This window comes from Gopherus flavomarginatus, chromosome 13 (genome assembly GCF_025201925.1).
Source record: "Gopherus flavomarginatus isolate rGopFla2 chromosome 13, rGopFla2.mat.asm, whole genome shotgun sequence".
In the NCBI taxonomy this organism is placed as follows: Eukaryota; Metazoa; Chordata; order Testudines; family Testudinidae; genus Gopherus; species Gopherus flavomarginatus.
The window spans coordinates 26314371-26340076 of NC_066629.1; the positions used below are offsets into that span (position 1 = coordinate 26314371).

Sequence of the window (25706 nt, forward strand, 5' to 3'; positions counted from 1 at the left end):
ACCTTTGTCACTGAGGATGAAAAACTCAATTTTCTGTTTCACTGTCTCCACCAGGGGAAACTGCTACTGATAGTTTCGTCCCTACTGATTGGGGGAGATGACTGTCTAGTCTCATGTGATAATCACACTAGAGATTTCTAGAAAATGTCTTTGGTCACTCCCAATGTGAAATTAATTTGTAGGCAACAACATTTTCCGTTTGTATTATTTTGTATGTGATTAGACATCCTTATAACACATCAGCAGGATACAAGAGTGAGAGAGACAGAGAGAGAGTGTCTGTGAGAGAGTTAAGGACAGTTCTGCAGCAATCACTTTGCAGGTTCTTGCTGTCGGAAGACACTTTAGACTTAATTATATTTAAACATATGTGTATTTTAATTCTATAAGGAGATTAATCTTGATGAGGTAGAGTAGGGCTGACATGTCAGATAGTCACAGCTCTTCTGCAGTCATTACACTTTATTGCATCGGATAACTATTAAGGGACTTGTTAAGACACGGAGTGATTTGACAGACTAATCACCCTATTTTCTTATCCTCTCTCAAGATCAATTTGGTGCTGATACAAAGTCCTGTATTGACAGCCCTGGAGAATAAGTCCTACTTCTCCATGGAACAGGTAGAGAGGCAAGCAATAGGGAAACCTTTTAATGCATTTTGCACTAGGCTTGCAGATGCTACTTCCACGGATCAGTTTCCATGCTGAGAAAAAGATGCTCAATGTGGTGAAGGCTTATGAGACATGCATGCTTTATTAAGAGGTGGACTCAGACTGCCGATGCATTTCCACGCAGGACACAGCATAGTACTTGTATTCCTTAATACTAAGTTGGGCTAGATTTGAACCAGTGCATTAGAGAAGGAAGCCATGAGCAATCCACTCTCATAAGACCAACAGCTCTGAATTCCTGGGCTGAACATGCATAGCATCAAGGGACTTCTTTATACAATCTAGAGTAGTGAGCCGTATTGGGACACTTCTGATTTTACCACCATCTTGATACGATGAGATGTAGAAAAGTTACTTGACCGTGGACACCCGACAGACCATAAAAGCAGCTAATCATGCTTAGATGGCTGTCAAATGTATGCACTATGGGCACAGGCTAAAAATCTTTTGGAATTTTCATTTCTTTTAAAATAATTTAATTGCAGTCTTTCCCTGTGAATTCAATGTGCCAATGAGAGGTACAGCACTGACAGCCCTAAACTTCTTGTTCACACAACAGACACAGCAAGATCAGCGATAGCGTGTGCTAACATGAGCTCTGAAAATTTCACTCTTAGATCACGTGTACCATTCAGAAGGGAGTTCAGTTTCCAGAGTACATTGAATCTTTGGCCTGAAATGGCCAGAGATTCCAATTAGAGCCATTCCCACTAGAGCTGTCTCTAAGAAAAGCCCACTAGGAACTGGAAGGAGACCAGTTCATTCAACAGCTGCTAAATTTTGTTTAAAATCCTCATTTATGGGACAAGTAGTATATGAAGCCATCCAAGGAATGGAAAGTCATTTAACTGTTGTTTTATTATAGTGCATAATTCTAGTTTCATGCAAACTCCTTAGTTATGATGTTTAGGACATTATACAGAAAGTGTGATTGCATTGATGCAATAAGCATGAGCCTTGTTTCACATGTTCTCATGTTGTCATTTAGTACGGAGAGTTTATTCCTTCTAGGACTGCAAAGTTAGTCACGTGTTGATCTAAGGAAAAACCATCAGTGTGAATGCACCCCTACCCTACCAGACCGAGAGAAGAAAAACAACTCTGAAATATGGATGTGTCTTATGAAATAAACTTTCATTTTAAAAGCAGATGCCCTTTTTTGGGGCACTTTGGGGGAATAGACTGACATGTTCACCATTTGTTTAATTCAGCCATTTTGAAATTGTGGGTCGGGACCCCAAATGGATTGCAACCCATTTTAATGCAACTCGGAGTAGTGGGGCTCAGGTTACAGGCCCTCAAGTCTGGGGCTGAAGCCCTTGGGCTTCTGCTTTGGCCCCAACGCCCTGAGTGGTGGGGCTCGGGCTGGCTCAAGCTTCAGTTCCCCTTCCTGGGGTCATGTAGTCATTTTTCTTGTAAGAAGGGAGTTGCAAAGCAATGAATTTTGAAAACCCCTGGTTTAATTAAAATCCATAGACATACATTTCTACAGGGGCCTCCATTTATAAATGACTAAAATATTGTACATGTACAGCAATGCGTGTGTATGAAAGTCAGAAGTTGAGCACTCAAGCTGCCTGATCTGTATCAGCACAAGGGATTGTGAGCTGTACCGTTCCAAGCGGAGGTAATATGGAGTAAGTTTTAAACCAGAGAAAGCTTCCAAAACACAATACCAGCACAATCTTAATTGTAATAATCCAAAAGACATCAATTATCAATACTTGCGAGAAGTCAAGGGGGCTTTAGAAGCAGTCAGGCTTGATGACCACTGGGGCTCTCATACTGATCTGTCCTTAGAGCCTGTCGACGCCACTAGTGGTGGCAGCATTTATAAAATGCAGAGGGGAAAAAAGCCCATGTTTCTTAAGTCTTCCTAAAGAACTAGCCGTACACATGTAGCACAAGGGAATTGTTCATAATTAGTCTGGGGACCATTCTTCAAGTGTCTACTGAATCTTCATTATATGCCCGACCTCCATGACAAGAGCACAACAAGGTTAAAAGTGATGGTGAAATAATGCAGAGAAACTGAAGAATTAAAGTAGGTACTTAATAGCACTTTAAAAAGATGCTGAGGCATGTTTTAGCGTCTGTTTGGCAGCCACAGATATGTTTAAGACATCTCATTCTTCCAGCTTATTTACTGGATTGTAATTAGCTGGATATGCTTGCTGATTCTTCTGTAATTTAACTTGCTAAAAACAGAGTGGAGAGACAATCCTGTACCATTGCAGCAGATATAGCACAACAGATTAGATAAGACACCATAGGGAGCAGTCCTACAATATTCAGGACTGTCAGAGGATAACTTAAGCTATCCCAGCCCCCATGAGCCCCTCCCCACAACCCCTCGAGCTTCTGCTCTGGCCTTTTCCTGTACTGCATCTTACAATACATCCCATCTCCACGGCAAGCTCACAATGATAGCTCTGAGAAGTCATCACTTACTGGACTTTGAACATCAGAGGCTCTTCATTTGAGGTTAGCATCAGGGGAAAAGAGTGAAGGAAATGGTTACCCAGAACCCCCCAATGTAATGAGAGGATGCGTTAGATGCTATCAGAAATTCCAGCATTAAGCAAAATATTTACTTTTTCAAAAGCTTTTAGAGAGTGGTATGTAGCAATTATGTGTAAATGAGTCTAGAAGAATGGCGTTTTTTCCTCACGTACCGTATACAAACAGCATGTAATCCGCAGATGATTTCCCCACCGCATTTGAAGCCTCACAGCGGTATGTACCATTATCTGTTTTGTTTAGGTTATTAATGAGAAGGTTTGAACCCGACACTACAACGTGTTGAGGCATCTCATCATCTACTCTTAACCATTTCACTTCCGTAGGCCTATGCAGGAGAGGGAGAAAGAAACAATTGCATTACTAATTCCGACAATCAAGTCGGTATTTTCAATATTTCATCCACATACAAGATCACATGACAGACAAAAAGACACTAAGGAAATGACGTGAAATTCTTGACCTTCCTAAGTAAGATGCACTGATTAGTGAATACTCTCCTCATTTGCTTTTGAATCACTCACGTCTCACATGCTGAAGCACTTACATTACTTAAGTATCAGAGGGTAGCCGTGTTAGTCTGGATTTGTAAAAGCAGTAAAGAATCCTGTGGCACCTTATAGACTAACAGACGTTTTGGAGCATGAGCTTTCGTGGGTGAATACCCACTTCCTTAGATGCATGTAATGGAAATATCCAGGGGCAGGTATATATATGTGTGCTAGCAAGCAAGCTAGAGATAACGAGGTCAGTTCAATCAGGGAGGATGACGCCCTGTTCCACCTCAACTGCTAGAACAGGGCCTCATCCTCCCTGATTGAACTGACCTCGTTATCTCTAGCTTGCTTGCTAGCACACATATATATACCTGCCCCTGGATATTTCCATTACATGCATCTGAGGAAGTGGGTATTCACCCACGAAAGCTCATGCTCCAAAACGTCTGTTAGTCTATAAGGTGCCACAGGATTCTTTACTGCTTTTACATTACTTACAATTTATCCTAGATCAATTGGAAATGATTCCCTGGGAGATTAATATTTTTTGACTTGCTATGCTGTTTCACAGCAATCCAAGGAGAACAGACCTCACCAAAAGATAATCATCTCATTAATTTGGGGGAAAACCCCACAAACTCCAACGCTTGAGGCCTACGATCAATGGGCTATATATGTATGCACAGTAGCCCTTTAAGCGTGAATTAAATTTCAACAGAATTTTATTGCAAAGCACATGTTAATTTAACAAAATTGATACATTTTAGCAAGCTTGAACAGCTTTGAAAGGGGATACAGTTGACTCATTTGCAACATTTTTGTCTCCCGTTTGTTAGTACCATTTTAGCAGCTGGAAAATAACATTGCCTTTTCTCCCCACCCCTTATTACCTTTTCTCCATTTGGCAGTCTGTTTTCTCATCTGTTGCTAATGAAACAACAATGAACGTAATAGTTACGCAGCTCAGATAACAGGGATATTCCTATAGAGTCAGTGGAGGGAACAACAGTTTTGTGGTCTCTCAATGGCAGTAAGACTATCAGTCACTTCCATTAAACGTTCAAAAACACGTCAATGCAGTATTTGGAATCAAGGAGAAATTCCTCATCACTCTTATTGAGACAAAAAAAATATTGCCTCTCTTAGACAACAGAAGAATATTGCTCTTCTGAGGAGTAAAGGGGAAAAAAAAAACAAGCAATCTCCATCTAAACAGAAGTGGGACAACACATTTCTGATGCAAAGTAAACAATTGAGAAGCCCTGGCCTAAACTTTCCATCAATTCAAACAGTCTCAATGGGCAGTGATATATTTGTGAAACAGGCATTATGGCTGACTAATAAATATTCAAATCATAGTAGGGTACATTAAAAGCTTTAAACGGTATCTAAAAACAATAGTAATTGAGTGTGTTACCATGACCCAGTAAAGTAACTTAAAAATTATTATCGCATGTGTCAGTCTTGCAGGCTGTGGCGAATGGGCTGCTTGGCAATCAGAATTCCTGCTTGACAGGTGAAACTCTTGGGCTATGTTTGCACTACACGGCTTTTAGTGACATGGCTGTGTCGCTACAGCCGTGCCGCTACAAGTCATGCAATGTAGCCGGTGCTGGCTCTCCTGCCGACAAAAAACTTCCACCTCCAACAAGGGGCATTTGTTCACACAGTCGCATGTCACAGCAAAATTTGTGTCTTTCAGAGGTGTTTTTTTTAGACAAACGTTTTGTCATTCAATTGGCAGCATAGATGTAGCCAGAGTGTGATAGGTGGGACAATATTTAACAGCAAATTAACATTACCCTTTTGATTGTACACAACATCTTGGCAAAACACAAAAGTAACCTACCAACATGTGCTTATGCATACAATCATATCCACATGACTAGAGAGAAAAAATTAGCATAGACACAGTACTATTAATGAAACAGAGAATAAATGCAATCACTATCCCTCTGCCATGGCATTAGGTTCCACAGTATTTCCCTCCTGCCCCCAAGTAAGGAATTTCAGATGTGTTTAATTTACTCCATTTTAGGTTTTCAATGTAGGTGATGAAGCATTTGAGATCCTTCTCAAAGTCGGCTTTGCTTTTTGGAGTAAAAGATGAGCTTCTAATCAGCCTATGATGTAATTTAAAAAAAACCTTTTACTCCTGCAGAGATAAACGCAAAGTTGGGATTTTTTTTGCCAAGAGCAAAAGCTAACGTCTTGGCAAGGAGGAGGTCATGACAGAAATTTTGCTAGAACACACGGCCTCCACACAGCCACATACGTACAAAGGGAGAAATATGGGCCAGTGCTCAGAATAAAAGGACTAATGTGGTAGCTGACTTCCGAATAGAATTCTCAGTCACTGGGGGACCCTGAGCTACCCGCTTGGTTTGGCTGTGCTTTAGGATCCCAGCTGTAAAATGGGTATACCACTATCTACCTCCCTCATACAGATTTTGGAGGATTTAAGAGTTTGGAAAGTACTTCAAGATCATTGGATGAAAGATTATGTAGGAGAGTCAAGTATTCTTAAGGTATCCAGACTCGGGGGATAAGATTTGTTGGTTGTCTCCTGTTCGAGAACTAAAAGAGGGAGCTCATGCCACTTTTGAGGGTCCCACAAATGTCTGGGCTTTTCATGGTGACCAAGTGATGGACTTTTGTCAAGAAAATAGATACTGAGAATCTTGAGATTGCCCACCAGGCAATACGAATGGATGTGACAGAGGGGATCTTGGGGCTGGGCAGCAGGAACACCTGCATTCTGATCTTCTGTCTGTGTGGATCTGGGCAAGTGCTAAACATTGTGTGTCTCAGCTTCCTGCTCTGTAAAATGGAGATAATTACTTACCTAGTCCATAGGCATCTGTGGAACTCAGTTAAAGCATGTAAACCTCTATGTACAGGCTAGGTGTTATTAAAATTGAAACTCAAAATTTGACCTGCTATTTGACTGTGTGGATAAGTTTAATCTTAGCGTTGCCAAGCCAGGTTTTATTGCTATTGGACTTGCTTTTCTAAACTGACTAGTGATTTTGGGAGTCTCAATTTTAGAGTGCTTGCCTTGAAGAGATACAATTTTAATAGAGTCGCTGCTTGCCGCTGACTGAAAATCAGGCACCTTATAAAGTGCCCCAAGTGGGACAACGAAAAAATGAGACACCCAACATCTTATCCTTTTGCCATAGGCTTTTACATTTAAAGCTTGCAGAGGTGATTAGAAGATTCTGAGACAGAGCAAACTTTAAAATCGGGCAAGAGGGGTCAGATAAATGACTTTTACTGTTAAAGGGGCAAAGTTAGAGTCATTCAAAATGTTATACAAAATATATGCAGATTGTAAATTAGTGGGACAGCAGCCACATCTCCTATGAAGTTATGTACAGAGGTGGCAATTTGCACATTCAGAAATGACTTCATTTCCTTACGTGTAACACCTTAGACCACTAAAATTGAAAGAAATTTGCAGCTCTTGTTTACTTGTCACCATTTACATTTGTTTAGTTTTTGGTTTCATCTAAGTTTAGACAATGAAAATGGACTACTGCGTAACTAGGCACAAAAAGATCATGTCTCGCCTTATTTTTCAAGTTCTAATGCAACTCTACAAAGTCATATTTAGGTTGCAAATATTGCAGGGGAATAGTTCTTTTTTAAAAAATTGCACTGGAATTAAAATATCAAGGAAACTGTCCTCCTAATATTAATTTTTTGAAAAATAAGCTTTTGTGACAACTATATATTTCTAGAACATTTGACCTGGCAGTTACCCTTAAAAGCTATATTTTTGATGTAAATGCTTTCAGATGCCCAAATGAAACCCACTATATAAAAACTGTTACTATCACCATATAGGCACCAACATGAAGTTAGATAACAGACAGATTGGGGCAAGTGGCTAATGGGGTACTGCAAGGGTCAGGGTTACTTTCAGTCCTACTGAACATTAGTCATATCGAAAAGGGAGTAAACAATATGTTCATTAAATTCACAGATGATACTAAATTAGGAAGAGCTGCAGTTACCAAGGACAGAAAAAAAATACAAAGGGGTCTAGGGAGATTAGAAACATGGGAACAGAAATCATAAAAACGAGATTCAAATGGGAATAACCTCTTCAGTTCTGGACAAATTACCAAAAAACGTCAGGGAGATCAGAGAAACATAACGAAGATGATGAGAATAACCCTACACATACACTATGAGCCAAAGGTGTGATTTCCCAACTTGCATGCCCATACTTATGGTAGTTCCATTTGATCTAGAGCGAATATAAATAATAGTGGTACCGTGCTATCCACCTGCGGTACCCATTAGTTTCAGGAGTGTTTCACGGCCACTGCCCATGCGACACTACTATTTGTACTCGCATTAGCTCTCGTCAAGATATTGGGAGAACATGTACACAAGTGGAGGAATCACACCCCTAGCCTGTAGTTTAGATGTAGCCTAAGAAACGGAGGGACTGGGCTCATAAGGAGAGAAAAGGCTAGGTTACGTGATTAAGAAGAGTGAGTCAACATATTAACCTACAAAAGCATGTAAACCCCAAATGGAAGAGAAATTGTTTAAGGAGGCTACAAGGGATCAACTAGAACTAATGGCACAAAAATAAAGGGGAAAATTTACACTTTGCCATCATGAGATTTGTCCTGGGGTACAATCTATTAAACTGTATAATAGCATCACTGCACAAAACACTGAAAACTGTTCTGGGTGGTGGTGGTGGTGGTGGTGGTTGTTTTCAATAACATACAGACAGGGAGAGACTATCTAACCTTACAGTTCCACTTCAACTCTAATGTGCCGTAATCTCCACCCCTCGTGACATAATTACCCAGCCATACTCGCACCTTTGTAGGATTCAGTACGTAGTCAATGGCCTGGATTTTGAAGATTCATTACAAACCAATTGCCATCTAAGCCATTCCCTGAAGGAAGGGATGTCCTGTCATGTGGCATCCATAACAAAATTCACTTTGTTTCCCTTTGTGCGAGAGAGAGATCTTATTGCCAGTATCAGAGGGGTAGCCGTGTTAGTCTGGATCTGTAAAAAGCAACAGAGAGTCCTGTGGTACCTTATAGACTAACAGAAGTATTGGAGCATAAGCTTCATGGGTGAATAGCTTGCGTCTGACGAACTGGGTATTAACCCACAAAAGCTTATGCTCCAATACTTCAGTTAGTCTATAAGGTGCCACAGGACTCTTTGTTGCTTCTTACTGCCAGTGATGGCACAAAGCACAGAGTTGCTTCCTATATGCCCATTTGTGAAAAAGCTCTATTTAGAGCTTTAAAAGGAGACATTTTCCACCTATCACATATCAAAATGGATATGGGTTAAAATCAAGGTCTTAATGTTTTAGTTGATGTACAGATTCAGAGAACATTCCCCTTCAGCACTCACTGTTTTCATGGCTAAACTATTTTCTCTGCAGAGTATCTCATATTAACTTCCTACGGTAAGAATGTGCAAATCGCTTTTCTATAGCATGACATAATTGGCACTGGCTGATCCCCCCCAAGCCTTTGAAGTCCCAAACTTACTGTGGCTTTCCAAAAGCTGTGCATGTCAGCTCAAGTGGCTCCCCTTCTCTCGTTAGACCTTGCAGTGGGTAATTCTGTAAAACCCGCACTTGAGGTTTATCTGCATGACAAAAAAACAAAACCAAACTGTTTGACAAATTATCTCATTGAGCAGAATCAGATTTGTATGCACCCATAGAGGAAAGTCTGGCATCAGTACTCCTACCCTTGCCCATTCATACCATTCATCTAATCAGTAAATAGATTCAGCATTTTCACAAATTAAATTGACTAATAACTCCAAAATGTGAATCACAGATAAGAGCATTTCACACTAAGTGCAGCACCACCGTTTCCTGGAAAATGCATTTTGTTACATTGAAGTTTATCTCTGAACTCACTCAACCTAAAGGAACTCATTTGCCTTCATGCGGAGGTGAAAGCAGAGATATTTGTGGTGCTCAGAATTGATGCATTGTATCATGTGTCATATTACTGTATGACAATACTTTGTGCCGCTGTATATTAATATTTTTGGCTCTGCTGGAGGCACTTGTGCAAAAGACAAAAATCGTAACTGCTGCTGCCTTTGTTTGAACAATGCCAGGTTCTTGCTAGTCCAAAGGAAATTTGTGTACGTCTCAAAATAAACACAGGGGATTAAAACGTTTACACCAAAGGACACAGCTCAGAAATCCTTCAGAAAGGCCCTGCAGGAAAAAGGACACAGTCCGCAATTAATAAGAAATTCATTGCCTTCAACAGCTGAAACAGATTAAAAATGCAATCTCAACTGTAGCTAAAATGTTATGAACGCAAAAATCAATTCAATACCACAAATGCCATTAAGCCACATATATTTTTTAGAAAGTTACTCAGCTGTAAGAAACAGGGGAGGGCAGCAACTCAGTATGCATGAAGGTCGAAACAATTCAAACGTTTTTATTTTGTTTGAGAATCTCTACTGCCGATACTATTGGCTTGTTGCCTTTTACTAACAGCGTTTAACTCATTAACATGCTTCATATGGAATAGTGGAAATAAAAAAAAAATCCATGGCTGGGTTTAACAATTTCAACTCTCATAATTTTCAGTAATGGAATAAAGTACACTAGTAAATCCTCTCCTGAGATAGCTACACAATAAATACTTTTTTAATAAATGAATCTCCGTCTCATAGATCTTTCTTGCAACTAGAAAACCATAAAAGACTGTTTAAAAAATATAATTGTGCTGGTTTACCAGGTCACAGTAAGTGTTTGCAACATTTTAGAGACACAAAATGATCATATACTGGCTAGTATAAAATATTTACACACTTGAAAACACCAGCTGACCTTCTAGTTACATGGTTTAATTTGTGGCAGCTGCAAAGTAAATCTTTAAGAGTAACTGGTACATATATTCTAGATAGTCTTATCAATCATTCATTATTGTTATCATGACAAATCTTTAGGCTGAAATTTTTATGATGAATTTATGGTCTCCAATAACTATGTATCAGCTATTAAACATTATATTTAAACATGTCGAGTAGAGTCCTGCGTGGATGCAAAATTTGTATCCGTATCCAATCTGCAAAAATGGTCCGCGGATCTAACTCAGATATTGACAGATTGCAGGGCTCTAATGCCAAGTTCCTAGAATTCTGTAATTAATGAGACCTGCAGTAGTACATTCTGGGGCAGTTACTGCATGCCTCAGATAGCAATAGACGGCATAAGGCCAACAACAGATGGACATTTACTACCTACGTACAACAAAACTGCCCTGAAATGCGAATCTTGGCGCTTCTTTACATCATTATACAGTGGGATTTCTACATAAAAACAAAGACGAGTCGTTAGAGCCACACCTACACCACAGTAGTACAGTACTGGTAGTCTATTAGTTCTAGCAATCTAAAGCTGTTTCCTAATACATTTACAACTTTTCCAGTGGCTTTAAAAAGAAAAAACCCACCCAAGTAATTTTATAAGGAATCTTTATAAAGCTGAATTCATTCAAAAGCTTAAACACCAGCCATCTAAAGGACCCACTGCTACAGCAACCAATTTGAAAACCAACCAACCAACCTTACTACAAGCCATTCTGGATTTGACGAGATTTCTTTAAAAGCACTCAAGTAGCGTGTCTATAAAATACATGAAAAGTAGCCTTTAAAGAGGCCAGGATGAGACTTGCTCCTACTCTCTTGTTGGTAGATTAGTTTATGCCAGCCTGACCAAGCACAATGTTCTGTGTTCTTTAAGTCAACCGATGAAATGAAAAGTGCTGTACATAGAGATCACTTGTCAATAACTCTTTGTGTTCAGGCCAGCGATGGTGTTCTCTGAATAGGGTGCCTATCTGCCCAAGTGCCACAGATCAAAGTCTATAACGCCTGTGATGCTGACAATCCTGACATGCAAGTCCTAAAGCTATCTCCACTTCTCACCTCTTTACATAGAGACACGCTGCTTCCTGCCTCCAGGTGTGCTGGAACAATTTGTATAGTGGGTGTGCTGAAAGCCACTGAACCGAACTGTAAACCCTGTATTTGATGGAAACCACTTCAAGCCAGGGGGTGCAGCAGCACCCCTAGTTCCAGCATCTATGCCTGCCTAGCTCTAATACTAACTGTTGCAAAAAATGGACTCGGTATTTCTTCTTTCCAAAGAGCATACACTGAGCGTATACATTGTTTAAAGAGCAAGTCTCTTTCAGAGGAGACCCTGAAACGAATGGTGTTACTGACCATCTGAATGTACACAGAGGATACTAGGACTTTCCTCATGAGGTCAAGATTTTGTACTAGAGTCCTCAGCTAGAAATGCCCATCCATGCTCTGCAGCAGTTGGCTGTCACTCTATCCATCCCAAAACTGACGACTTTTCAGCAGGGCTGTATGCAAAACAGACGGTCCCATGGGCAAGTTGACAATCTTGTGCTTAATACCTATTTTGAAATGGTGGTGCTTAATTCATGTTTTAAGTTTATACAACGCTTTTTCATCTCCAACTCTTCCCAAAGCACTTCTTAGGCTGTACAAACTGTAGGCCTGCCTTGTTTAGAGACCACCCTTAAATAATAACTTCACCTGAAAACCACATGCAAGGTGGGGGAACAACAAAGGATACAAGCTGCAGCTTCTACTGAAGATATATGTGCATGTCAAACTGTTTTAAATGGACTGAGCTTTAGCAAAAGGGGTGCCAGCTACAGGTATGGTGAGAGACCAGTGCTGTGCACACAATCAGTACAGCAAAATGAGCTATAGAGCAAGATTCCTTCCTCCTCATCCTCCCACATGCCCCTGAGCTGGAGACAGCCCTTCCTGTGGAAGCAGAATAGCAGGTCAAGCCTCTGTGGCTTGTTTGCTGTTCAGACTCAGCAGTCAACGAAGATGTAAACTGTGGCCAACGGACGCTAAAAGCAATTGACATTTTTAATAAGAGTAAAATGCTTAACTGCAAATTTCGTTTTCTTGCTGAACCCCAAATAGGAGACAGAGTGTGATCACACTCAGACACCGCCTTAGAAATACAATCAGCGCATACAGAATGGGGAAGTGCTGTGCAGTACATTTAATTTTAGTGGCCGTGTACAGTAATTTCACTGTCTACAAGAGTGATCACAAGCGGCAGTGAGAGAGAAAATTGCATTATGCTCAAAGTCCCGACAATGCTCTTTGGGGTTGTGTCAATCATACCAGATTTGATTCTTCACACTCTAATAGCTCGTGGCTCTTCAAGAATTTCAGCGTAAGTGATATGGGGCATACAACAGCTGCCCCTGCAGGACCATCCACTTTCAATACACACTGATTGTGTTGGACCAGAGCCATTAATAATACAACAACATTATGTGAAATGTTTTTTAAACTCAAGAGACCTTTTGCATAACTCAGCCCGCTTCTGACTTTTTCTACCTGGAAAAAACAACAAATGAATGATCCTCATGGCTGATACAGCCCATCAGACTGAAGATTTTCTTTGCACATTGCTGCCTTCAAAATCAACCAAATGAACAAACAGGCTGTTTAAAACACACTAAAATTCTTGGTGTGTATATATGAACAGACAGATCAAGAAAATATATCAATGGGCCGCTTTCAGTAACACCTAGCACTCTAGTCTATTACATTCATTCAAGAGAGCAGATATATAGGTATAGCTGCAGCATCTCTGCTGCTGCACACGCCATGTCAACATTTCCAGAAGACAACTACCTCTGTGTAAATATGAAAGTTTGTCTGTGTCTCTCACCAACAGAAGTTGGTAAAATAAAAGATATTACCTCACCCACCTTTTCTCTAATATCCTGGGACCATCATAGCTATAGCACTGCAATACAACATTTCCAGTATAAGCTAAAGGAGTTTATAACCCAAGTTGGGCAAGCATGGACCGGAGACAAACTTGCATTGGTGCTGAGAAAATGAGACTTTATCTAGCTCTACATGTTCATTAATATAGCATTAAATATTTTGTTTCTTGATTTCAAGTATGAAAAGCTTTTTAAATGCTAAATCTTTTGCCAGCTGAGAAAATTAGGAAACTGAATCTTCTAATAACTCAATTAAAATTATCTTACTTAAGTTTTGAGTTTTTAAAGTCTTAATATATTAAAATCTATTTTCTGATCATGTTAATCCTAGTTTTAATCTCTCTGCTGATCTAGGAGACACTGTTTCCTCAGAAGAAAATATTTTCAGCTGAAGTAAAAATTCCTGTCTACCTTCTTTTATGTTAGTTTAAAAATCATGCAAGATGTACTTCACAATACTCCTTCCAATAGCCTTTGAGACTTGTGAAAGTTTTATATGTATTCTCATCTCCTTAATCTATGGTTTTTGACCTGTGTTTTTACTTTAATAGGCATGATATATTGTCTAAATTAAAACCAACAAGGAAATTGCTCATACAGCTTTGATATTCACCAGCTTCTAAATCAGACTGCATATATTAACTCTAGAAAAAGGAAAATTAGTCAGAAAAAATATTTAAGTTAGAGGGGGAAAATGTCTATTTAATTATAAGAACACAACTTTTGAGTTAAAGGGTAAAAATGCAAACAGAAAAAGCAATAAATTCAGTTGGCATTTTAATATGAAGCTTTGCAGATGCAATTAGTGCATAAATCTAGACTATAGATTAAGACCTGGGGATAGGCCCTCAAGGAATGTATTTTTCAAAAACGTCAGAAGCATCAATATTTGTATATTGGCTACTATGTATATGTAAGTGTCATCTTCATCCTAAAAGCAGCTGTGTCCTCTTACCAGGGGATTATATTTCATAGTGGAATGGGTAGGGACTTAAGAGGCTAATAGGTCCTTCAACCTTAGCATTTATCATCTTAGCAGCATACATCTGTATCAATGTTATGGTCCATATAATGGTTGAATAGCAACATGGGTTTAGAAAATAAACAACTAACAGATCGATAGATCTCATTTGTAAACTAACAGTTAAATGGATGACTGACACACAGTGTGTCTAAAGGAGCCCTTCTGATCTCAAAATAGACTTTTAAAAAGTCATCCCTGAAACATAAAGAGAAGATGCAAGCATTTATCTTGTAAAAGTAAAGAAATATTAAAGTTAAGATGCGCCAGTTTTCTTATTCCCATTGTGCCTTTTCTTACTCTTTTTTACACAATGACATCCCTTCATTATATAGTGAATGACCGTTAGTCTGAATGTTCAGCTTACGTGTTGTCACCTAGATGTTATTGAGATTAGTTTTTTTATTTAATATATAGCATGCTGCTCTTGTTAAACAGCCAGTTACACTATTAGAGGCACTTCTCCTCAGATGGTGAACTCTGCAACCTATGCCACCAATTACATCTCCTGCTATAGCCGAACTTGACATAACAGAAGTACAGCCACCAAAAATCATAGGCATATACAAAAAAATGGTTAATTATCTGGTTTCTGGGGGCCATATGTAGCAAAATGATTTTTCATTTAAAAAAGTACAAGGCTTTGGTCTAAGTCAGACTGACAAGAAGAGGCCTCTGAATTCAAAGATTTTGTGTAGAATTATTTCCCATTTTAAACATCTAACTGCACACTGCTGCTGTATATTTGCCGAGCCTCACAGTCAAACTATCAAACCCAGGCCCTACTGTACGTTCTTCATTCTCAACAACATTCCTCTGAGAAAACCTTATTAATGAGCTTGCAAACGAGCACACAACTGGGAAATGTCACAAACAAGAGCAACTAATGCCCCAGAAAATCAAATAACTCAACACTTGGCTGATTGTGGTGCCTTTCATATTTACAATAAAAAAACCTAAGTCTCAGATTCTGAAGGGGTCAACACCTCACTGAGCAAAACAACTCATTTATTTATGTTCAGAAATCTCCAGATGATAAATTACATTGATGTTAATCACTTCACTGCATACCATGCAATTAATATCTGTACTCACCAGAAACAAAGATTACTGAAAGTATGAAAGCATACATATATGGCTAATTTTTAGCATAATTGGGTACGATGAATTCTCCTGGCATAACAAGCGGTCACAACTGTTTCCATGGGTATATATTTTTATAAACATGCATGTAGACATAAAAATCTATGTTCAGTTAATTAGAATTTAAACCCACAAGAGAAAAAATACAGAGTTAAGGCTTATACTTTGTCATCCATTTCCAGTGCTATAACAAGCAAAGAAAAAGTACCACAAAGACTGAAGATTAATCTTTAACACATTTTTCTGGGGGTATTTTCTCATTTCAACTCCTTAATGATCATTTAATGTATTTTGTTGCTGTTTCCTTTCTAAAAATTATATGCAACAGAAACACCCATCCACCCCTCATGCAATAATGAATTCTGAAAGAGACAGCTACTCGAGAACCATTAGAGATGTTTGAACTAAGACCATGCAGCATATTGTATCAATCCGTTGCAGTTATATGTTTGCTAGTGTGACTATTAATCAAGCATGGAAGAGTTATTGTTACTCAACACAGCTGCCATTTGTCAAACTCAGTTTTGCTTTTAAAAACATTATTAAGACATTATGGCCTGCTTGTCTGCAGAGATTTCATTTCAATAATATCTCCTACATTCACATAATAGCATTTATCTCAAAAGTTCAGAAAGGACCAGACTTTCCCACCCTTTACTCACAATGCTGTTAGGTTACTTCATGAGTAGGATGAGCTACTACTCAACATAAGAGTGGCAAAAACTAAGCTCCGAGTTCATTTATTTGAGAACTTGCAGCTCACTTAATTACTTTGCACGCTTCACAGTACAGTAGTAAAGCGATTGCAGTCTTTTTCTATTAAGTCTCTCTCATAGCAGACATCATAATGGCCCTATTAATCCAAAAGAGGGAGCAGAGTCCTACTGTGCTAGCTATCCTTATCACATACAATACAATAAAAGACTCTGCTTGTCCCTAAGAGTTTACAGTCTCAGAACATGACAAAATGCTTACAAATAAGCAGAGGACCAGGTAACAATAGAACAATCACATTAAACATAATGAGCAACAGCCTTACTAAGTCTTTGCTATGAAATGGTGTAAGACCCCATTGTGCGTGGGGTCATTATGGGGCTGGTGGAATAGTGAGACACAAATTCCTGAGGTTCTACTGCACACCCAAAGGGCTTGGAAAACACCAGAAGTCCATGTTTTTTTCTGCAACTCTGCATGAATAGGCTTACCAGCAGGGGAGTGAAGGATAAGCACTTCACTGCCTACTGATACCACAGTGGAACATTGAGAGAGCAGAATATTATCACAATGGAATTTGGCTAGAGCACTAACCTTATTCTAATGAAAAGTGCCCTGGAATTATTGATAGTAACCACGAGCAGTTAGGACATCTTGTAAGTGGACTGAGACATTAACTCTACTTCCCGCATCACTTGAGGCTGTGCCTTCCCTGACACAAATGTCTCCCTCTCCATCCCTACCCTCAAGTGAGATAAAAGATGCTGGTTCAGTATCTTATCATAAAATCCTAGTGGAGACAAGGCATCTGAATTTTTTACCCTGACATAGGCCTAATTTACCCTACAGTAAAACTCCACTTGTCTCCACTGTTTAGCTTTCACAGCTAACACAGCTGCACACACGCCTTTCTCATCAGTGAAGTCAGAGCCTAAGATGGAATCCATTGTCCCTTAGAGCACCGACTCCCCACCCCGGCCTATTTTAGGAGATATAGAGAGCACTCAGCCCGAGGGAGTACGGCTGAGAGCCATTTAAAAAAGTTAGCTCTTAGGAGTGGTTGGTAAATGAAAGAGACGCTGAAATCTTTAAATTCTTTGAACTGTAACACACAAGAAAACATACAAATGAATTTTTTATAAAACTCATTGTAACAGGTCACTTTGCAGGCTGACATCTTGTATTTCAATTTCCTTTTCTTAAGGGCTGAAAATATATTTCTAATGGAACAGATATATATTTCAGGGTAGCATTCTCAAAAGCACCTGCATGAATTAGAAGCAGAAGTGCTGTTGACCTTCAATGAGACTTGAGCTCCTACATCACCAAGGAGCTTTTGAAAATACTACCTTTTAGGGACCAAATTTTTAAAAGGGAAATTTTACTCTGGCTATTTTATAGTGGTAATTTACACCATCTGAGGGGACTATAGGAGGAACTTGTTTATTGGGGAAAAGTACTTGGACTTTTCTGCAATCAGTTGGCTTCTTTTGATGGCTACCCTAGACTAATCTTCTCTTTGATCATTTGCATTTGCACCATGCACATGTTGGTTTATCTAAGGTGAGGTTTCTTTTTCAAGAGCATGACAGAAAAAACATTACCACAGCTGCTATTAACTGTGTAGGGAATAACCCAAGTACATTTTTCTTGGAAAATTACTATGAAATATGTAGAAGAATATATGAAAGTACTACTTCTCTTTCAAGACTACCCTTCATAAGGCCAAGATTATGCTGAGCTCATTCAGCCTTTGCTCTCTTTTGTAGGTTTTGTTTTGATTTGTTTAGTAGGATGACAACCATTTCCTCTCCCCTACATTCAAGCTTTACGGTTTATGTTGTGTTTTTTGTGTTCGTTTTGCAACTAGCCTTATGGTGTACCTGCATATTCTGAACTTGAAACCAACAAATATTAGCTCATAAGCTTTGAAAGCTGGATCCATTACTTGAAAGTTGCCTGCTAATACTTTCTTTTCTTTCTTTTTCATACAGCACCTTTCTTTCTTAAGTCTGACAGAGTAGGAGCATTGGGGTATACGACACCTGGGGAAAATGGTCTACTCTGGCTCCCCGTATAGTTCAGTAGCTGACATTCCAAAGATATGGACATGGTGTGCTGTATGGAAGGGTAAGTTCAGGCCAGCATTGTGCAACAATAAACGCAATCACTTCTTTTTTAAAAGCAACCAACCCTCTTTCAAATTATGCTTCCCTGGGCTCAGCAACACAACTATGTAAACACATGTTTTGACACAGCACTATGTGCAAATGTTAATTGCCGCTTGCTTGGAGATTCGGTATACTGTAAAGCTGGAGGTAACAAAGTGGTCAGCTGAAGTGCATGAAACAGCAATTTGGAGGGCTACTTCGCTCTGATTGCAAACCCCAGCTCTAAAAACATATTGAGAAAGTGACAATTATGCCCGATTTTAGGAGTATAATTTCTTTAAAAGGCTGGCCCTGCGTCAGAGGACGCTCTGATCTACACTTCAGTCAGAGAAGACAAGTGGATTTTCCTCCACCTTATGTAGCTCCTCTTTGGGTAATGGGCAAAAAAAGCATTGAACTGCATGCATCATTCAGATTGAGGAGAAACTAGCTTTTATATCACACTTCCCCCTCTGGAGATCTCAAAGGGCTTTACTGAGGAAGGTTAGTATTATTCCCATTTTAGGGACAAGAAAACTGATTCACAGAGAGGAACGTGGAAGTAGGTGAATGCTCCAGCTGCCTCTTCACTGTTGCCTGGAGCTAGTGTGAATCTGATCTATTAAAAAAAGGTCATCAAACGATTGTAGCTTATTCCTACATGTAGTAGCTTTGAGACTCAGGAGACAGAAGCCTGCACTGCCAGGTCTCCCCCTAACACTACAGAGGTCCAGGCTGGCACTCCTATACGGTTCTATGGCATGGTCTGTGCCAAGCCAGAAGAGTAGCCTGCAGGACCCAGAGCTGATATGGCAGCACTGCGGATTCTTTTTGCTGCTCAGCCTCCCCAATATCAGCAGCCCCTATCTTCTGATCCCTACTTCTGCCATCAGATCAGACTGGCTCCCTTCTCTTCCAGGGGTCTATATACAGAATTCCCAGTGGTCTATGAACAAAACTGCCCAGAATCCCCTTAGAGGGGCGCTGCCAGAGTTTTGATCCCATCAATTCCTTCCTTACTTCCTCCCTAGACCTGCAGTCAATCCTCTGACCATATTGTCTTCAAAAACAAAGTTGGGAAAAAATAGATAGGAGACTGGCTCCAGAGATAAGAGCTGAGCTACAGAATCTTTCAGCCCTTGGACTCCAGCTTAGATCCAAAACAGGTTGGTACTGACTGGAAGCCCTTTCCATGTGATGGTTCTTTGGTGGCTTTTGTATTCATTCAGATTGAATACACGGATCAAACGGTGTTAGCATAATCCAGTCACTGTCCAACATTAAACAGTGTTAATCAAGGTTCAGAGTTTGAAATACAGAGACCTCAGCCTGCTTAGTCCCATGGAGGAAACACCATTAAAAGGAAAAAAAAGGCAAAAATGTTAAAGCATTTGAAATGTCAGGTATTAAATAAGGTTTTCATTTTAACCACATCCCTTGTTCCATCCCCTTTCCCTTTAGCTGGAGAGAAATTTTTAGAAGGAAAAATAAAATCCCCTGTTTGACAGTCTCTTAGGCCTCGTCTACATTGGGGGGAGATCGATCTAAGATTCACAACTTCAGCTACGAGAATAGAGTAGCTGAAGTTGACACATCTTAGATCGACTTAGAATCACTTACTTGGCACCCTTGTGGCACAGGATCAATGGCTGCCGCTCCCCCGTCGACTTTGCTTCCACCTCTCGCTGAGCTGGAGTTCAGCAGTCGACAGGAGAGCGATTGCATCTATACTACACGTGATAAATCAATCCCCGATAGATCGATTGCTACCAGCTGATCCAGCGGGTAGCATAGACGTACCCTCAGTCTATGTCTACACTAGCGAGTTTTCAATGGCACAGCTGTACCGATGCAGCTGTGCCACTGTAAGATCTCCCGCGTAGCCACTCTTTGCTGACAGGAGAGATCTTTCTCATTGACATAATTAAACCACCTGCAATGAATGGCTGTAGCTGTGTCGGTGGGACCCCGAGCAACTTAAATTTGGCTGACATAAGGGGAAATGTAGACGTGGCCTTAGATGGTATCAAAGGTGGTAAAGAACTCTCCTTCTGGGGAAAAGAGAAAAGAAAAGTTAGTGGAGATGAGTTTGAGCTGTTACAATGTCTGATTCTCTTTCACTCAGGTGGTGTTTGGGAGTCAGCTGGAACCAGTGGGGTTGGTCATGACATCTAGGTCCCTCTCTCCGGTCCCGTCAAATCAGGATATCTTTCAGGATTGGGAAAGGCCCAGGGTCCCAAGGTCCCAGGGTCCCAAGCAATGGTGTGGGTGGCTGTTATGAGGGTGAAGCTCACTTTAGTAGCCAATTTTTCTCCCCAAAATCTTTTTGAGGACCTGCAAAAGAAGCAATAGGCAGAATCCCCACCACTACCACCACCAATTAGGCCTAGTTTCCAGCACACCAATTCTGGTTCACAGATTTCTGGTTCCATCCTCTTCTCAGGTACCAGGCATGATCTTAACACAGTCCTTGAGTTACACTAGTAGGCCTTTTGTCTGAACTAGTTCAGCCTCCGTCTCACTTTTGCTTCTTCTCGCATCCACATTTGTTCTTTATGTTATTGTGATCTCTTATAAACCTGCATATATTTTTCAAAGATGAGCTCACAATTAGGGTACACTTGTAGGCTCACTTATCACAACATAGCTTAGACATGAGTATAATTCAGTGTCCTCTGACTACATAGATCTTCATTACCAACCCACAACAGAAGACAGGCCAGGAATTGACACATCATGGAGACCAAACTCCCCTCAACACCCGGAGAGGGCTGACACAGATTGAGAGAGAGAGAGAGGGGAGACTGTTAGGACACTTATTGTGCAGCTCCCTGGGTTGCTTGTTCGTTTTGTGGATCAAAAAGCAATGATCGTTGGCAGAGCTATTTGTCTAGTGCCTTTCACAAGCTCCAGGTTAATTTCAGAATGTGAAGACAAACATGCTAGTTAACAAGACTATTTCACATTGTTTCCCCATCCTCTTGCAGAAAGCTCTGCATTAAGTGCATTCCAACAAACTTGTGGTAAGCACTGACTAACACCTCTCCTTCCCCAAGAGACACCCAAAGGCAGGCCTAAAATTAGTGATAAGTGGAAAAAAATGCCCTTCGCAACAGATAAAACCAATATAGTGGTTTTGGATGTCCCCCAAGACCTTCAGATAACCACAGGTGTAAATGTACTTTGCCATTATTCTATGTAGTGCCTTTTACAAGCTGCAACCAAAAGGATTCAGAAAAGAGATTTATTTTCTCTTTCATAGACAAATGTAGAAGGAACCCTACTTCACACGCTGTTAAAAAGACTGACCCATTTCTACTGCACCAAAACGTAGGCATTACACAGAAATATCCATAGGAAAACCTTAAACTACTCATCTGACCCCCTTATAAACAAGTTTAAAAGAAAAAAAAAATTCAATTTTCCTGTATCATCTGAGAGATGGGATTTTCTTCCCCGTTATGTAGTTGATCAAGCCTCGCAAAGGTGCTAATGTATTATTAAAGCTAATGGAGCTCTACAAGAAATGTTAATGGACATTAAGTTTGCATAAATGAATTACACATTAGCACAGCCACAAGAAATCTAGTATCTGCCAATTTAGGTAGTTTCTGATCATTTTTGTTTTCTCTATTATAGCGACATTACTTCATGCTAGTTTCAGCGATATGAAAATTGTAAGCAGAATGCTCTTAATGAAGCTACATAATGAAATAGATGAAACATTAACAACTCTCCATTCCCTTTATATAATGTTACGGTTGAGATGAACCTACAAAAGAAAGAAATTTGAGTCATCTTAGCATCTCACCACTTTGGGGTGACTGCCTCAGCTCAAGAGAACAGCAATGTCAGGTTTGTTTGCATTTCTGATTTCAAAAGTCATATTCTGATAACATGACACAGTGATGCTGACATGACTATGTTCTGTGTCACAAATATAAACATGAGCCACCTCTGCTGTTGATGCCCTAAGGGTATTTTCAGAAATCATTTTTTTTTCCTATTTAGGTACATGACTCATGTAATGTGTATAAATGGCAGTTCATAGAGAACTAAGTGAAATGTCCCACCTAGCTTTTATCCTGAAAGTAGTCAGCAGCATTAAACCCTAAGATTAGCTTGCTTTAGCAGGCTGCTTTTACTTGACCTTTACCTTAAAAATTCCCCTATTTTTAAACATATTTCTGCAGCTCTAATTTAGAAAAGAACTACTGTACTATACTTCCCATTATATGCATTATGAAAGTCTCTCTTGCATCCCAGCATGTGTCTCTCAGTTCATTTACCAATGGAGAACTGCAGTAAGTTACTTTAAATGGAGCTTGGCAGTGGTGCTAACTTTTAAAGAAATACATGAGTCATGTACTACAGGCCACCTAATCAGGCGGAAGAGGTGGATGAGGCTTTTTTCAAACAACTAACAAAATCATCCAAAGCCCAAGATTTGGTGGTGATGGGGGACTTCAACTATCCAGATATATGTTGGGACAATAACACCGCGGGGCACAGACTATCCAATAAGTTCCTGGACTGCATTGCAGACAACTTTTTATTTCAGAAAGTTGAAAAAGCTACTAGGGGGGAAGCTGTTCTAGACTTGATTTTAACAAATAGGGAGGAACTTGTTGAGAATTTGAAAGTAGAAGGAAGCTTGGGTGAAAGTGATCATGAAATCATAGAATTTGCAATTCTAAGGAAGGGTAGAAGGGAGTACAGCAGAATAGAGACAATGGATTTCAGGAAGGCGGATTTTGGTAAGCTCAGAGAGCTGATAGGCAAGGTCCCATGGGAATTAAGACTGAGGGGAAAAACAACTGAGGAAAGTTGGCAGTTTTTCAAAGGGACGCTATTAAGGGCCCAAAAGCAAGTTATTCCAATGGTTAGGAAAGATAGAAAATGTGGCAAAAGACCACCTTGGCTTACCCTTGAGATCTTGCGTGACCTACAAAATAAAAAGGCGTCATATAAAAAATGGAAACTAGGGCAGATCACGAAGGATGAATATAGGCAAATAACACAGGAATGCAGAGGCAAGATTAGAAAAGCAAAAGCACAAAATGAACTCAAACTAGCTATGGGAATAAAGGGAAACAAGAAGACTTTTTATCAATACATTCGAAGCAAGAGGAAGACTAAGGACAGGGTAGGCCCACTGCTCAATGAGGAGGGGGTAACAGTAACGGGAGACTTGGAAATGGCAGAGATGCTTAATGACTTCTTTGTTTCGGTCTTCACTGAGAAGTCTGAAGGAATGTCTAGTATAGTGAATGCTTACGGGAAGAGGGTTGATTTAGAAGAGAAAATAAGCAAAGAGCAAGTAAAAAATCACTTAGAAAAGTTAGATGCCTGCAAGTCACCAGGGCCTGATGAAATGCATCCTAGAATACTGAAGGAGTTAATAGAAGAGGTATCTGAGCCTCTAGCTATTATCTTTGGGAAATCATGGGAGACGGGGGAGATTCCAGAAGACTGGAAGGGGGCAAATATAGTGCCCATCTATAAAAAGGGAAATAAAAACAACCCAGGAAACTACAGACCAGTTAGTTTAACTTCTGTGCCAGGGAAGATAATGGAGCAGGTAATCAAAGAAATCATCTGCAAACACTTGGAAGGTGGTAAGGTGATCGGGAATAGCCAGCATGGATTTGTAAAGAACAAATCATGTCAAACTAATCTGATAACGTTCTTTGATAGGATAACGAGCCTTGTGGATAAGGGAGAAGCGGTGGATGTGATATATCTAGACTTCAGTAAGGCATTTGATACAGTCTCGCATGATATTCTTATAGATAAGCTAGGAAAGTACAATTTAGATGGGGCTACTATAAGGTGGGTGCATAACTGGCTGGATAACCGTACTCAGAGAGTAGTTGTTAATGGCTCCCAATCCTGCTGGAAAGGTATAACAAGTGGGGTTCCGCAGGGTTCTGTTTTGGGACCGGTTCTGTTCAATATCTTCATCAACGATTTAGATGTTGGCATAGAAAGTACGCTTATTAAGTTTGCAGATGATACCAAACTGGGAGGGATTGCAACTGCTTTGGAGGACAGGGTCAAAATTCAAAATGATCTGGACAAGTTGGAGAAATGGTCTGAGGTAAACAGGATGAAGTTCAATAAAGATAAATGCAAAGTGCTCCACTTAGGAAGGAACAATCAGTTTCACACATACAGAATGGGAGGAGACTGTCTAGGAAGGAGTATGGCAGAAAGAGATCTAGGGGTCATAGTGGACCACAAGCTTAATATGAGTCAACAGTGTGATACTGTTGCAAAAAAAGCAAACGTGATTCTGGGATGCATTAACAGGTGTGTTGTAAACAAGACACGAGAAGTCATTCTTCCGCTTTACTCTGCGCTGGTTAGGCCCCAACTGGAGTATTGTGTCCAGTTCTGGGCACCGCATTTCAAGAAAGATGTGGAGAAATTGGAGAGGGTCCAGAGAAGAGCAACAAGAATGATTAAAGGTCTTGAGAACATGACCTATGAAGGAAGGCTGAAGGAATTGGGTTTGTTTAGTTTGGAAAAGAGAAGACTGAGAGGGGACATGATAGCAGTTTTCAGGTATCTAAAAGGGTGTCATCAGGAGGAGGGAGAAAACTTGTTCACCTTAGCCTCCAATGATAGAACAAGAAGCAATGGGCTTAAACTGCAGCAAGGGAGATTTAGGTTGGACATTAGGAAAAAGTTCCTAACTGTCAGGGTAGTTAAACACTGGAATAGATTGCCTAGGGAAGTTGTGGAATCTCCATCTCTGGAGATATTTAAGAGTAGGTTAGATAAATGTCTATCAGGGATGGTCTAGACAGTATTTGGTCCTGCCATGAGGGCAGGGGACTGGACTCGATGACCTCTCGAGGTCCCTTCCAGTCCTAGAGTCTATGAGTCTATGAGTCTATGCATTGTTAAAAAAGTTAGGAATTAAAATTAAAATTAAACTGCTGTGACATAATTACAAGGCCTAGCTATTAACCCTTCAAGGTGCTAAATCTGGGTAAAGCAAGTTATTCTATGTGGAGAGAATAAAACTAGGAATTTGGCATCACAGCAAAACTGCAAGGAGAAGTCATTGTTTAAGCCATTAAACAATACTCAACACTTTTATTTCTACATTTATAAACCCTATCTACACTGTAATAAAACCTAATTACATAATT

At 39.9% G+C, this 25706-nt stretch overlaps 1 protein-coding gene across 5 annotated transcripts in view; it reads right to left on the reverse strand.

Annotated features, from left to right (window-relative positions):
- The window catches only part of CADM1 (cell adhesion molecule 1), a 295797-nt gene that overhangs the window by 44724 nt on the left and 225367 nt on the right, over positions 1-25706 (reverse strand). For all 5 annotated transcript variants that reach the window (XM_050921828.1, XM_050921826.1, XM_050921829.1 and 2 more), the window contains exons 6-7: positions 9232-9331; positions 3349-3521 (exon numbers count right to left, since the gene is read on the reverse strand). In XM_050921828.1, the coding sequence (XP_050777785.1) occupies positions 3349-3521; positions 9232-9331 (273 nt within the window). The remainder of the gene's footprint in view (positions 1-3348; positions 3522-9231; positions 9332-25706) is intronic.